Raw genomic sequence first — 16,668 nt, 5'->3', positions numbered from 1 at the left:
GCCATTAAGACACCTTTCCATAAAAGGTCTTCAGGTTTTTGCTATTATTTGTTATGTCTGTGTTTATGATACTGCAGTATACACTGTATTTTGTTTAAGTTAGCTTGGCCTCAGCCCACATTCGCTCATCTCTTTGATTGGACAGAGAGGTATTAAAAGGCAGGATCCTTTTCTTGCCATGCGATGTGGCAGCATGAACCACAGAGTTGCGATGTGTGGCCCTCCCAGAGTTCCGCTCGGGACACAGGGTGGCAGCACTTGAGCTTCCGTGTCTCTAGACAGGTCTTCCTTTTGTAGGCACATTTTAGCAGGAAGGATAGAGAAGGGGCAGCAAAAGTGTTTCCTGTCCTTTCCTTCGGGTTTGCACTCAGTTCAATGGAAATTTTCTGAAGCAAATATTTTGGTGAATGGTCACTAAAGATAAAACCACCTTAGGAAACCATCCCACTGGATTTACTTTTTTTTTTTTTTTTTTTTAGAGGTTTCTGGGAATCAGATTTAGAATTGAACTGTGGTCTTTTAAAATGCTTTTCTCTTTTAGAATTACTTTTACATTGGTGGTGTCTATCAGTGAGATGAGGATATGACTACAAAAATATATAGGACAGCAAGAAAAATAAGTACAGATTATTTTCTAATACTGTTATATACTACATGTTCACACAGCGTAATTACTATTTTAACCAGTTCCATTTATTTAGATATTTAAAATTATATTTTTGTTTCTAAAGTTAGCTAGAGAGGCCCTGGGACTCTTACTATTTTAAAAATTGATACTTCCTCCTCTTCTATGAGCCCTCCATGGTCTGAGGTAGGAGACCGTTCTGGTGTGGGGATGACCTGGAAGACCCTGGTCAGCCTACCTAGGCCTGGACTGTGTACCTGGGAGACAGTTCTCAAGTGCAGAAATATACTTCCTACCCCTGCCATGCTATGTGATGGCTTCTTGTTGCTAGAGATACTATTTTTTTGAGGAGACACAAAAATTTAAAAAGTATATTCACATATATGTGTATATGTATACATGTAAAATGTGTACGTGTATAAAATGTGTATGTATACATATGTATGTATACATGTATAAAACTAAACAAATATTTGTATTTATAAAAAATTGTAACCCACATTTGGACAACTCTAGGACACAAACCCTATAGAATAATTTGATTAGCATAGTTTAAATACTCTGAAGTAAAAAAATTAAAAGTTTTAACATTAAAATAAAGAGTGCCATTATGTTCATATGCGGAGCACCATATGCATGGAAACAACACAAGGAATCTCCCTGTGTAGCTATCTTTATCTTAAACTAGCAAAAACACGGTGTTTCTCTTATTATCTTTTATGTTTTTTCTTCTACAAAATCAGAGAACGGGAGGGAGGGGGAGGGTGGAACAGGTTGTGCCCAGGGCGGGGATAGGGGTGGCACTGATGGGAAAGGGAGATGACGGAGAAAGGGGTAGGAGGATGAATATGGTGCAAATAATGATACACATGTATGTAAATGCAAAAATGATACCTGTTGAAACTGTTCCAGGAATTGGGGGAGGGGGAATGAAAGAGAGCAGTGGAAGGAGTGAATTCAGGTAAGATATATTTTGATACATTGTAAGAACCTTTGTAAATGCTACAATGTACCCCCCACCCAGCACAACAATAATAATAATAAAATAAAGATGGGGAAGCTGGTGTTTGAGGGTAGAGACTGACCTACCTCATCTAATAGCCAGTCCAGAACAGTGGCCTCCTAAGGCCACTTATTTTGGAGATAAGAAATATCATGCTGTAACTCATAAAATAGCCAGAACTATCATTCTATCCCATATATCCTTGTTAGTAATGGTGTCTGTGCACTTTTTTATATCTTAGATAATAGTGCAGATTTCAAGCGTATTTTGATCCTGTCTTCTTTTTATTTATATTCACAGCATATATACATCTACATATAAATGATTGTGATCATACTATGAAGTAGTAGCATGAAATATTATATAAAAGTGTATATTGACATTAAAGAAAAGATCAAGCTGAACACGGTGAATGAAGGGTCAAACTAAGGAAAAGAGCGTTAACCATTGTGCTCACGTGGAACCTTTTAGTGAACCAAAGTGACGTAGGGAGCCAAGGCTTTCTTTGGCTCCTTTCACATCTCTGATAGTAATTACGTTGCTAACAGTAGGTCTTCCGGTCATTTTATTTTGGTGATATGCTCCTGCCAACACATGCTTGGCCCCATGTGTTCTCGGAGATCTTTATTGACTTATCATCAAGATTCTAGTCCATAGCGAAACTCTCTGCGTAGATACCTTAAACATACACAAATGTCTTTTTTCAAAAATGGAGGTAAAACAGGTCCTGTGTGGGGGGTGTCACAATGGGAGAGGGGAAGATACAGAAGATATAAGGAAGGTGAAATGTGGTGGAAATGTTATGTACTCATGTATAAAATTGGAAAAAATGAGACCTGCTGAAACTAGAATGAGGGGAGGGGGCATAAAGGAGAATGATGGAGGGGGTGAATTTGACTAAGATTTATTGTAAGCACTTTTGTAAATGTCACAATATACCCTCAGAACAAGAATAACATGATTTTTTAAAAGATTCTAGTCTAATCTGCCCCTGCATTCTTTCCTGGGCAGGCCCTCCAATTACTCATTTTTCAAAATCCTGTATTTTCCTTATTATAATGTTTATCCACCATGCTTCAATTGATTTATTATATGTCTGTTTTCCCTGCTTGTCTGAATCTCCACGAGAGTAGGAGTTTTGTCAGCCTTGAGTTTTCAGTGCCCACCATATGGTCAGGTGCTTAATGCATGTGTGATAAGTACTTGTTAAATGTCTAACTGGTTGAGTAAGTTGATGATTGAATTAATGGCAATAAATGCAACGTTTAGTAGAAATGACCGTGATAAGAAGCATAGATGATTTTCCTGATGCATATATGGAGAACTGGATGGATTCATTCATTCAATAAATATTTTTGGAGATCCTCCCAGTACTAACTAGTCTATGAGGTTACAGTGGGATCAAGACTGGTGAGGTCCTTGTCTTCATGAAATTAAAATCTAGTGGAGAACTCATACTCTAGGTAATTAGGGATGTGTAAATTTTGTGTGCAGACATGAGATGGCAAAACAGAAAATCCTAAAATGAACTTGTCTTTTATTATTAGTGTTGCTACTATAACTTTTATCCTCTGGGCTAGAATGAGTGGCAAGTGGACAAACACTTCTGACTACCTCTACCAAATACATCCTCATTCATCTACCTACCTCATGCATCTCTACCCCAGCAGAGATCCGGGCTGGCTCAGTGGCATATCATTCTAAGAATTCCATCAAGACCTGGATGTAAGACTATGCCATTGGATTTTTAAAAAGGACATTAGGTAGCTAGTAATTTTCCTACTGAGAAAGTTAGATAGTTTTACCATATATGCAGCAACTTTCTAATTAAAACCAAAGCTAGAACCAAAGCACACTTCAGGGACAAGTCACTGTTCTTGTTTACATCTCCTTTTCTTTTATTCTGTGTCCAACATAAGTTTTATTGATTTTTAATTAAATGAAAGCAGCTATAATACAGTCTCGTGGTAAAACATCAATGATTTACACAGGTGGTTTCCTTGCTATTTACTTGAATCTTTTCCTTTCCCTATTTCTTTCATTTTCTCCTGGTATTTTCCTTCGTTTTTAAATTATATTGACCCAAAAGCAAGAAATTCAGTGAAATTTTCATATGCTAGGTTGCATGTCAAGAAATATAAATAAGAAACATAATTCAGTTGTGTAGCAAATAGTGCTGTGACTGAGATTTACTCTAGTCTTAGGTTTTGATTTTGCTGTTTGTTGTTGTTTTTAGATAGGTGAATGTTCTTTTTTTAACCTGTGTTAGTTATGGGTGGCCTGGAGATATGTGTTTACTGCTTTCAAAGTCTATTTTTTTTTCTAACTTTATATTACCACACAAATCAGTGACTTCATGGAAAAGTGCTGGATAATGAGGGCAACACAAAACAATTCCAGCATGCCTGTTTTTCTTCCAAATTTAAGGCCATTCTAGTGATCTGAATAGTCTCAAAAGTAAAACTTTATTCTTCTTTACATCTCTGTTTTATAGCAGTCTCTATTTTTACAACTTTCTCATCATGTTGACTGCAAAATAGATTTTACTTTTAGCAGCATGTGAAATAAAAGACCACAGCTACTTAGCTACGGAAGACAGCATGAGCTATAGCAACCTATGTGCAGTCTTACGTAATGTACCCATTTATACAAATGTAACAGGCTTATAGAATGGTTCAGTTATTCCTTCACTCAATATTTATTAAGCATGGTCCTTAGCATGTGCTAGTAATAAAACTGAAATGAACAGACATGGCTCTTGGCCTCCTGGCAGCTTGCAATCAATCTAGGATAAAATTTAAAAGAGGAAATCCTATCTGACAAGATAGCTTGATAGGTGTCATTATGAAGGAAGTAAAGAGCTTTGTGATAGAAGTAAAAGTGAAGTGGAAGGTGGGGCTTGGAAGGATGCATGCCCAGGGGAGAGAACAGGCACGTTTCGTTAAGTGAAAGTACAAATTATAGTATAAGCTCAAAGGCTAAGCTTCAACTATGAAAGGAGATGGGCAAAAGACAAGACTGGAAAGATAGACAGGGATCTGATCACAAGGATTTTTAATCAGGAAATAGGATGAATCTAGTTGTGTTATAGAAAACATACTCTTTGGGCATTTGGGGACGTGTTGGGAAGGAAGGCTGGAGACTACTAGTTAGAATGTAGTTAAAATGAGTTAGGTTGCATGCAGTTACAGAAACGTGGGCAGAGTAGTGGCTTCATGGAATCCAATTCTCAGACACAGGATGTGTTGAATCCCTTGTAGTCACATTTCCTTAAATTGTGTCTATCAATTTAGTAACATATTTAAATTGGGTGTTAAGACCAATTTAATTTACCTACCAAATGCTCCAGGAATACCTGGACTTTCAAGGATACCCATTGAAAGAGCTCTCTTACTAACAGTATGAGGTGTTGTAATGTTCTTGAATTCAGGTATGTTCATAGCCAAGCCTCTGTCTCAATATAAGTAGTAACAAGAAGCCCATTGTTTCTTGAGGCCATCTGGTCTAGAATTGGAGATTCTGTGGCTGAATACTTTTGAATCACACTTTTAAAAAAACCCCTCTTCCTCATCTACCTGCTAGCTCTTCTTAGACATCTTTTCTTCCTATTACTTTTCCCTGGATATCTTAGAATTCCATTGTTTGGCCTGACCATCCAGATTCATTTCTCTCCTGATGGTCTCCTTTCCATGGACTTGGGTTGTTAGCAGTCTGGATGATAGCCTTGTTAGAATGTCAAAGCTCCTCACCCTCAGGCTTTACAACCAGAGGAGCATTCTGGGGTTAGTTTTCATCTCAGTCCTTTTGTTTGTAAAGTGAAACTAACAGGCAGGATGGCTCCCATTACAAACTATGACTTATCTAGTAAATTAATTAGTAAATACTAAAGTCATGAAAAAACTAAAGCAGAGGAGGGGAAGAATAGCGAAAGTGGTGGCCCAAGCAAATTTATTTGTCTAAAATTTGGCACCATTTTTTCCCAAGTAAGTTTGGTGTAGCATTGGTTTTACTGTGAAGAATTTCCTTTTCAAGATGTTTGTATTTGGGCAGCATTCTACACAGCAGACGTTTCTGTAAGTGAAAATTGGATGACAGATTTGAAAACCCACAGGTCATCTTTGGTCCTTCTTAATAGAAAGTTCCACAGAGGTCACAGGTCTGCCATCAGCATTCTCCACATCAGTGGATTCACTTCTTTGTTTACTGGCCTCCGTGCTTCAAATTGCTTCTTTGTTTTGTCTTTTTTTTTAAGAAATTCTGAAAAACTCCCTGCTGCTCAATTCCTTTGTTGGGAAATGTAAATTCAGTGTAGCGTGTAAAGACTGCACTAAGGGTTTGCAGCTCTGGATGCCAGGCCACAGAGTTATCTTTCCTCACTGTCAGGTACACTAGTAGACAGAGGGCCTCAGGTCTCTGCCAAGGCATGGGGAGAAATGCCAGTGAATTCCAACAACAAAACAAATGTCAGTGTTTTGACAGTCTTCTCTTAGAACATACACTCTTTCCTGAGTATACAATTTAAATGTAATGTTAAGATTTCCTAGTATAGTTAATTCTTGATTATACTAGAACGCAAACAGTCACATGAATTATAAATATTTATATGCCCTTGACTTGGTCATGGAGAGGCTTTTGAGATTGCAAAGTTACCTTCTTAATTAGTGTGATATTAAAAAAATGTTAACTTTAGAGTCATTCTGGCCTTCTATTTAGTTACATATGTAATTGCTGTGCCTCAGTTTCACCATCTAGAAAATAAAAATAAGAAATAATATCTGTCTCTTTTTTTTTGAGAAAAAATAAAATAATTTTTCAAGTGCCTAGCTATTCTCATTTATCTTAAAACTGTAGGATAATCTAAACATTAGTTTGCATTCCCAGAACTGAGCATTGAGAAGGCAAAAATCAAGAGTCCTGGGGAGTTGAGACCCCTATATTCTGGTTCTGGGACTGACACCAACCTGCAGTGTGAGCTTGGACAGTCATTTTTATAGTCATCTGTACAGTAGATTTCTTAGCAACTATTATCTGCTTCACATGCTTCATTTTATTTTTTTGATTTTACAAATATTTGGTGAAGGCCTGTATGTGCTAGGCATTGTGACTGTACTAGTGAACAAGATGAACAGGACAAAGTCCTCCATTCCTGCTTACGTGTTCTTCTGGGGAAGCTGGGAAAATCAGATAACTATGAAAGAAGGCAGTTCTAGTGATGGAGAGTAATGGGGGGAGTGGTGAGTAGGAATGCTATTTCAAGCTAGAAAAGTGGTTAGAAAAGGCTTCTGTGGTAGGGTTGAGAATTCCACTCAATATTACAGTCATGGATTCCCATGGAAGGTTTATGTCCAATTTGATATGGGCCCGCAGTGCAGGGTGAATGAGTTGTCTCTACCTCAAGTGATAGAAAAGATGGGGCCCTGAAGAACAATAGAGATGCAATTGATGCAGGCTGAGGTATGGGAGTATGAAGAGATGTATAATGCACCATAGGAGGTCAGAAAAAGATTGGGGTGGGTGACACTTAAATTGAGTCCTGAAAAACAGGTGACCAACTAGGTGGAAGGAGAAGAGTTGTGCCTGCAGAAAATGCTCATAGATTACAGAGAATAGGAAAGCAGCTGGACAAATAACCAATATCATTATACTTCTTAAAGTATTACTATGTGATGGCAGAGGGGGTGATTCAGAAGGTGATAAATAACAGTGAGTAAAAATTTGATATTGATAAGCCAAATTTTTTATATAACCCGTATAGACTATAATGATTAAATGAAGTCTAGCACTTCAAAACCACAATGTTTTCACAATTATATTACTTTATGATTTATGGTTTGTGGATCAATTTCAGTTTTTAGACATTTTTTTATACTGAAAGCTTTTCCACTTTGAATTTCAAGTTAATAGAAATAGAGTAGGTTATCTATTTTATGATTTCAGAGCCTGTCACACCACAAGACCACCTTACTTTGGAGAAGGGGATCGAGTTGATTATCATTTTATCTCTCAAGAGGTTTTTGATGAAATGCTAAACATGGTAAGAATGTTTTCCTCTATTTTTGTTGTACAAGCAGTATATATTCTCTGTCAGAAATATTAGGAAATGGTGATTTTTAAAAAGGGGAAATTTTGTGCTTGTTCTAAATCTTATTTAACTTGAGTTTTGCACTTAGTGGACCCCTTATAATCTAGTCATTCATTTTCATGAACACAACTTATTTGTTCCTTTCTGATCTTCATATTTGAAGGGCATCCTCACAACCCTACTATGTTTTAGCCATTGAAAGTGTATGCTAATGTCAGTACAGATCTACTCATCTATCTCAGTTAAGCTGAGAATATCTCATATCATCACTATTAATAAATCTGTAAACCTCTTAATTTTTCTTCACCGTAGGTCTTGTTTTTGTTTATATTATTATTCTTTCTATTGCCAAGTGAATCTTATACCACTGAGGGACCAGGAGAGGGACCAATCTATGTTATTACCTTTGAAAGGTCACCATCCAGCCAGTGATACTGCTACAGTTACATCTCCCCTCCTCTTTTTCCTCCTTCCCTTTTCAGTCTTTACCCCCCAAATAATGGACCTGGCTTATACTGCTAATGTACATAGTCATGGAACATTTAAACATACATGCTTCAGTTTCCATTTGCTCAATTTTGAATGACAAGCTCTATATATGGTGCATGATTTTAGGACTTTCTTGTAGTCACAGAGAAACAAAAATGAGAAAGTTCTATACTCCTAAGGCAACTTTCTCTGTAACTTTGTCAAAGGAACGTCTTAGGCATTATAATTTTTCTCTCCTAGGACTATATTTTGGCAGTTTAGTTTGATTTATTAAGAGTGTTCTGGAATTTCGTATTTCCAAAAGCCTTAATAGAGATTTGAGGAGTTATCTTCATATTACTAAGATGCATTCTCTTAGGATTCTAGGTTGAAAGACAGCTAGTTCCTCCTATACACTGTTAGTGGAAAACAAATTAGTCCATTTACTGTGGAGATCCATATGGATAGTCCTCAAAAACTAAAAATAGAACTATCTTATGACCCAGCAATACCACTCCTGGATATATACTCAATGGAATCAAAGTCAGCATGCATGCAATAGAGATACTTGCACACCCATGTTTGTCATAGTACTACTCACAATGGCCAAGTTATGGCGTCAGCCCAGGTGTCTACCTCAAAAAAAAATCAAATACCTAGGTGTAAACCTAACAAAAGATGTGAATGACCTCTACAAGGAAAACTATACACTTCTGAAGAAAGAGATTGAGGAAGACTATAGAAAGTGGAGAGATCTCCCATGCTCATGGATTGGTAGAATCAACATAGTAAAAATGTCGATACTCCCAAAAGTAATCTACATGTTTAATGCAATTCCCATCAAAATTCCAATGACATTCATTAAAGAGATTGAAAAATCTACTGTTAAATTTATATGGAAACACAAGAGGCCACGAATAGCCAAGGCAATACTCAGTCAAAAGAACAATGCTGGAGGTATCACGATACCTGACTTCAAACTATATTACAAAGTAATAACGATAAAAAGAGCATGGTACTGGCACAAAAACAGACATGAAGACCAGTGGAACAGAATAGAGGACCCAGATATGAAGCCACACAACTATAACCAACTTGTCTTTGACAAAGGAGCTAAAAAGATGGAGAAATAGCAGCCTCTTCAACAAAAACTGCTGGGAAAACTGGTTAGCAGTCTGCAAAAAACTGAAACTAGATCCATGTATATCACCCTATACCAATATTAACTCAAAATGGATCAAGGATCTTAATATCAGATCACAAACTCTAAAGTTGATACAGGAAAGAGTAGGAAATACTCTGGAGTTAGTAGGTACAGGTAAGAACTTTCTCAACGAAACCCCAGCAGCACAGCAACTAAGAGATAGCATAGATAAATGGGACCTCATAAAGCTAAAAAGCTTCTGTTCATCAAAAGAAATGGTCTCTAAGCTGAAGAGAACACCCACAGAGTGGGAGAAAATATTTGCCAGCTATACATCAGACAAAGGACTGATAACCAGAATATATAGGGAACTTAAAGAACTAAATTCTCCCAAAACTAATGAACCAATAAAGAAATGGGCATGTGAACTAAACAGAACTTTCTCAAAAGAAGAAATTCAAATGGCCAGAAAACACATGAAAAAATGCTCACCATCTCTAGCAATAAAGGAAATGCAAATTAAAACCACGCTAAGATTCCACCTCACCCCTGTTAGAATAGCCATCATCAGCAACACCACCAACAACAGGTGTTGGCGAGGATGCGGGGAAAAAGGAACCCTCTTACACTGTTGGTGGGAATGTAAACTAGTACAACCACTCTGGAAAAAAATTTGGAGGCTACTTAAAAAGCTAGACACTGATCTACCATTTGATCCAGCAATACCACTCTTGGGGATATACCCAAAAAGACTGTGACACAGGTTACTCCAGAGGCACCTGCACACCCATGTTTATTGCGGCACTATTCACAATAGCCAAGTTATGGAAACAGCCACGATGCCCCAACACTGACGAATGGATTAAGAAAATGTGGTATCTATACACAATGGAATTTTATGCAGCCATGAAGAAGAACGAAGTGTTACATTCGCTGGTAAATGGATGGAATTGGAGAACATTCTGAGTGAGGTTAGCCTGGCCCAAAAGATCAAAAATCATATGTTCTCCCTCATATGTGGACATTAGACCAAGGGCAAACACAACAAGGGGATTGGACTTTGAGCACATGATAAAAGCGAGAGCACACAAGGGAGGGATGAGGATAGGTAAGACACCTAAAAAATTAGCTAGCATTTGTTGCCCTTAACGCAGAGAAACTAAAGCAGATACCTTAAAAGCAACTGAGGCCAATAGGAAAAGGGGACCAGGAACTAGAGAAAAGGTTAGATCAAAAAGAATTAACCTAGAAGGTAACACACATACACAGGAAATCAATGTGAGTCAATGCCCTGTATAGCTATCCTTATCTCAACTAGCAAAAACCCTTGTTCCTTCCTATTATTGCTTATACTCTCTCTACAACAAAATTAGAAATAAGGGCAAAATAGTTTCTGCTGGGTATTGAGGGGGTTGGGGGGGAGATGGAGGGGGATGGAGTGGGTGGTAAGGGAGGGGGTGGGGGCAGGGGGGAGAAATGAACCAAGCCTTATATGCACATATGAATGATAAAAGAAAAATGAAAAAAAAAAAATAAAGTATCTGCTTTAGTTTCTCTGTGTTGAGGGCAAACAAATGCTAAGTTAGACATTTCTTTTTTTCTCTCATATACAGAATCTACATTTTTTTTAAAGACATGAAAGTAGTAGGGGGACAACTTGGGAAGAGGAAGGGGACTATTAGGAGGGGGATAAGAGAGTAGCAAGGGGGTGAATATGCCTAGAGTACATTACATGCATGTATGTAAATGTCATAACTAAACCTGTTATTTTGTACAATTAATATATACTAAAAAGACAATTAGTTGCCAACATTGATGTCAGTCTTCTCCCATTGAAATAAGAGGTTTTTACTGAGTTCAGTTCATCTGTTCTCAGTACATGCCAGAGGCTTCTCTGATGTTCCAGACCTTATCAAGTCTATAATCAAGTCAGTTTGGTTCAATTCCTAGTCTGAGAAATCACTGCACTTCTGTACCATATTTAACCTCCTTATGGTTTTACTTCCTCTAAAAAAATCCTCATGTGCTTGAGAAGTACTCCTTTTTACTGTTCTGCTAACATATTTTACTTCAATATAATGTAATTTTCTTCATCTTGGATTTTGCCTCTGGCCTCCTTTTCTTTAATGTGTGTGGCTGTTTCATGATAAGAGATAAACCTAGAGATTGTAAATTTATGACATGTCAGCTTTGCCAATAATATCCACACACTGGGACCTCTGCACATAGAACAATTCTCCACATAGCACTCACCTAGACAGCTTGGCCCCTCTCAGACACCCTGAAATACTCTATCCACACACCTGTGTGGACAGTCACACCTACCTGGTATGACAGGGACAACACATAGACATGCAAACCCTCCCACGTCTACATGCCTCCTCCAACAAACACCTTTCCCAACCTACAGATCATTTCCCCCACATCTATGCAGACACATGACCCTTCTTTACTGTCACATGTCCAGGTCAGTTTTCCTGCAGAAAGTCCCTGTCGTTGAAATGAAACTGCAGGCCTGGAGTCTTTTGAAGTATGACTTTTGCTATTTATTGGGAAATCCACATGTAGCAGGGAAAGGAAAGTGTGACCAGCAGAACTAGGTGGAGGTGGGGAGGAGTGAGTCATCTCAGTGATTAATAAGTCGTTTTAATGGAATCTCTTTTATACATATATGTGCGATGCAAGACTCCTCCCAACCCCATATCCTTTCAGAAATGTTTTTAGGATCCACAGAAGAAGGTGCTTGTATATACTAGTAAATAAATATATGTATCTAAAAAGTAATTTAGATATGTAGTCATTTTTTAAAAAGAAGGTGACAGAATATTAGTCAGAATTCTCCTGAGAAACAGAACCAATAGGATGTGTGTGTGTATGCAGAAAAAGAATTAGAACCAGAAATTGGCAAGATTGACAAGCCCAAATCTGCAGTGTGGACTGGGCAGCCTGGAGGCCAAGGAGAGCCATGGTATGGGTAAAGCCCAGACTCATTTATTTGTTCTGTACAGGCTTTCAACTGATTGGATAAAGCCCACCACCACTGTGAAGTACTATGTGCTTCCTCAGAGTTCACCAGTTGAAATGTTAATCTCACCCCCAAACATACTCCAAGCTGACACATAAAAATAAACACCAAGTAAACATCACTAACAGTACAAGATAATATATATATATATATATATACTGGAAAGGAGAGCCAGACATCTATATCTATCTATCTATCTATCTATCTATCTATCTATCTATCTATCTATCTATCTATCTATCTATCTATCTTATCTATCTATCTATCTATCTATCTATCTATCTATCTATCTATCTATCTATCTATCTATCTTATCTATCTATCTATCTATCTATCTATCTATCTATCTATCTATCTATCTATCTATCTATCTATACACACACACACACACACACACACACACACAACATACCACACCCTTGGTATCCATGGGTATACTGTTCCAAGGAGCCTGCTATAGAGGAAAAACCACAAATGCTCAGTTTAATACTGTAGTGCAGATGCTTGATTCATTTTTTCCATAACACTGTCCAACTTCTGCTAAAGACATGACACCTTTCAACATACCTAAAAATTTCATTTTATCTTTTGAAGCACATTAACTGTTTACCTTGCTTTGGGAGTACCATTTGCTCTTTGGGAGGCAGAATGTTACAGAATCAAGGGCAGGAAAATGCTCAGCAGATCACACAACCTAACCCACAGTCACCCATATCTCCAGAACATCTGGGGCCAGGAGGGCAGCAATAGACTCTTACCTGCTGCTGTTCTCAAAGAAGCTTCTGCCCTCTGATGGAATGCAAAGCAACCCTGGAAGTTTTTCACTTCATAATTTATTTTGAAACCATGCATGTGAGAAGTCATACTTAACCAAGGCCAACCACATTTTTATTCCTTCTGCTATCATCAGCCTCCCAGTTTAGATGAGACCTAGTGGTTTAATAAACATAATATTGTCAAAGAAAAAGTCATAGACAATTTGAGGGGCATGTTTTTAGGTGCATTTTCTTTTCTTTTTTTGGCAAAGGAGTACAGCTGTTGGAGGAAATGAGTTTCTATGATACAGAGGTAGGGCAGTATTTATAGTTCAAATAACTATAGGGCAGGCAACCATTCTGCTAAATAACATTTGGGCCGTTTCAATTAAAAGTTAATTTATGAGGAAAAACAGGATGGGTATACTTTTCAAAGCTTTTAGGATGCCCCTGTAATTCATAGCCTTCAGGAATTACCCCTTAACTCATGGCAAGGCTTTGGGGAGTGGGATCCTATTCTGGACTACTTAGGATGCTGGCATAGATGAAAATGCAGAGGCAAAGGGCAAGCTCTTAGTTTTGCTTTCTCAGTAATTAACGTTTGTGTTCCAAGTTTGGCAGGAAGTGGGTATGTAAGCCCAATGGATCTGTTCTACCATAAGCTTTGGTCCTAAACCCTCCTCTAACATTTTGTTAACAGGTTATTTTTAAAACCTAATTTTTTTGGTCAGCTGAGAATTCTGAATAAATTTCTCTATCACAGTTTGATATTAAGTTTCATTACATAGTTGCTAATATTTTTAAGTGTTATGGAATTATGTAAAAATATATCAAATTGTTCTACTTATATTAAATTATATTATGGTCACTGTTGTATGAAAATCTTTGTACTTTTCAAATTCCAGGGGAAATTCATTCTAACATTTAATTATGGTAATCACAATTATGGATTAAACAGGGACACTGTAGAAGGTATTGCAAGAGATGGATTAGCAAGCTGTATTCATATGGAAATAGAAGTAAGTGTTCTTCATTCGATCAATTTTGTGTGTGTGTTAGGTTCAGGCTACAGTGAGCAGCCAGCACACTGCTAGGCACAAGAGAAATGCATACAAAAATGTGAGGTATATTTAATATGGGGGAGATAAAACATGTGAAAAGCTAAGTGACAGAAATTAGGTTATAAAACAGGAAATTGCACATATAGAATGAGTAAAACTACCAGTCGAGATTCATTTTCTTTTGTTTCCTCACTAAATTATCCTCTTTCTTTTCATAGCGTGGTCTCTGTTTGTAGAAAGTGATGTTAGATAAAGCCTGATTCTTGCAGGGTCTGTCTCCTCAGGACAATGGCAGGCCTGAGTTCCTCATAGGATATGTGTGGGCCATGCTGTCATTTAACTGCAGTTGCTCATTGGGTGCAATATTTATATATTTCCAACAATTTGGACTTTCAGATTTCAGGAATTTTCTCTCTGCCACACATCACGTCTTTTACCAACAATCTTCTGAAATTAGATTATGCAGACATTTTTCTAAAATTAAGATTCAGCATAAAATCATGAAATTCCTACTCACTTGTTTTACAAACATACAGCTTTTTTAAATACTTGAAATCTTTAAAGATGGCTGATTTTTTTTCAAGTTACATTCACTGAGCAGTATAACACTTGGAATCAAGAAAACAAATTATAAAAATAACTGAAGCAAACTTATAGTAAAGAAAAACTTAGGCAAGGCTAGTATTCCTTTCCTATTGACTCTCAGTCTTCCTGTGCTTTGGTCTGTAACTTTATAGAGTAGAAGACTGCAGTCCCTTTTTTTTTGGCTCCTTGTATTGGTTTAAGTGTTCCCTAGGGTCAACAAAACTGGTCACATTTCCTCCAGCTCTTTAACTTTCTGTATAGTCTTTCCATTCTCACCTTTCTGTAGTTGATTGATTTTGTATCTTTAAAAGGGGTCTTCTTTGTTTCTATGCTAATTAGTTAAAAACAAAAAAGACCTGCTCTGAAAAATTTCTACGTTGGGCAAGGCAGAAACAAAAATTAATGCATTTTTGGGTGTAGAAAACACTCCATTCTTTTGTGATTACCTTTTATTCAGCTCAGCAGTTATCTAAGTGATGTTTTCCCTTTTTTCCTCCTTCAGAGCTTATTCCTACTCATTTCCAGGAGGTTGAAGCTATAAACCATGTATAATGCCCCTGGTTCTCTCCAGCTGAAGTATTTTTCCAAACTGCTCTTGTGGTTGACTCTTCCAGAAACTGTTTTAAAAAGAGCTTGTATTTCTTCTTACTGAATTTTTAAAAGAAAGATTTTGAACTTGGGTTAAATTAATGATGATAGAATTGAGATGGAAGGGGCTTTAGACTTTAGAATAGCTCATTCCTCCCATGAGAAAACTGATACCCAGAGAGCCTTGGGGATTTTTGCAGAGCCTCTAGGAGCTGGAGAGCTGGGGTCACAACTAAGCTCTCCAAGTTCATAGGCTTGTATCTTGCACTGCTTCATGCTGTGATCTCCTGGTTAGTAGGTTTCCATGAGCTTGGCCTTCCTGGCTCTGGATAGAGGATGTGAGATGTCATTGGAACCAATGACCAGGCTCCTGGCTTAGGAATAGGAAGGGTCCCAAGGTGATGACAGAGGGGTAGAAGGAGACTTTTCTACCTGGTAAGAGCTTTATTTCTGGTATTCTAGGGAAGATTTTTGAAATAATGGAATTGATACTACTTTTCAGTAATAAAGCTGTGAATGTACCTTTTTTTATATTTAGCAATTTTCTTTTTTAATAGTCACATTCATTAGAATGATTAATTAGAGGAAAACTAGGTGGAATGAATTCTAATATTTCCAATGATTATTTAACATTTGATGAAGAAAGAAAAGTAATCCAACCTTGAAATATTTGTAGAAAAACAGTGGCTAATTCTACAGATAAAATAAATTCTTCAATATAATACTACTTATTGTACCTATGTTGTCAGATGTCTCCAAAACAATTTGTAAATCATGTATCTGTTTCCAACTTATTATCTTTTCTTTAAATGCCTAGGGTGTAAGAAGTTTGAAATATTCCTATTTTGAGCCACGATATATCTTGGTGGTACCTGTGAATAAGGAAAAATATGAGGGATACTTACGGAGAAAAGGGTTATTCAGTCGTGCAGAAATTGAATTTGCTGTCTCTAGAGTGGACCTTTATGTTAAAATTAATCAGAAATTTCCAGGATATTTTGATGCAGTAATCAATGCAGGTCAGTAACCCTCAGCAAAGTTTTACTTTTGAGGTATAAGGTCATTGCATTAAAAGTTTGTGTCATGGAAAGAAAATTCATAGGGAAAAGATTTATTTGTTAAAACAGTGAATTGCAAAAAGCTACAAAAAGGGATAAGAGTTCATGAGCTCTAACCTTCCACTGTTCTAACCAGCATATTGTCTTTATTATTCCTTAAGATCTTAACTAGTAAAATTGGCATAAAATGGGCATGCAATAATTTCTTCCTTAGAGGAGATTGTGAGAGCAAAGTTATTTAATATATAATATGAAAGACACACTTAAATTTTTA

At 37.1% G+C, this 16,668-nt stretch overlaps 1 protein-coding gene across 1 annotated transcript in view; it reads left to right on the top strand.

The window, feature by feature from the left end:
- Lrguk (leucine rich repeats and guanylate kinase domain containing) overlaps nt 1-16,668 on the top strand; it is an 84,328-nt gene that overhangs the window by 49,444 nt on the left and 18,216 nt on the right. Inside the window, 3 exon segments of the mRNA XM_074062774.1 lie at nt 7,566-7,662; nt 14,008-14,121; nt 16,154-16,355. Coding sequence (XP_073918875.1) covers nt 7,566-7,662; nt 14,008-14,121; nt 16,154-16,355 — 413 coding nt within the window.

The sequence above is a fragment of the Castor canadensis genome, chromosome 2 (assembly GCF_047511655.1).
Source record: "Castor canadensis chromosome 2, mCasCan1.hap1v2, whole genome shotgun sequence".
NCBI lineage: Eukaryota > Metazoa > Chordata > Mammalia > Rodentia > Castoridae > Castor > Castor canadensis.
Note: the sequence above shows the minus strand (reverse complement) of the source record. Positions and strands in the feature narration are given on the sequence as shown.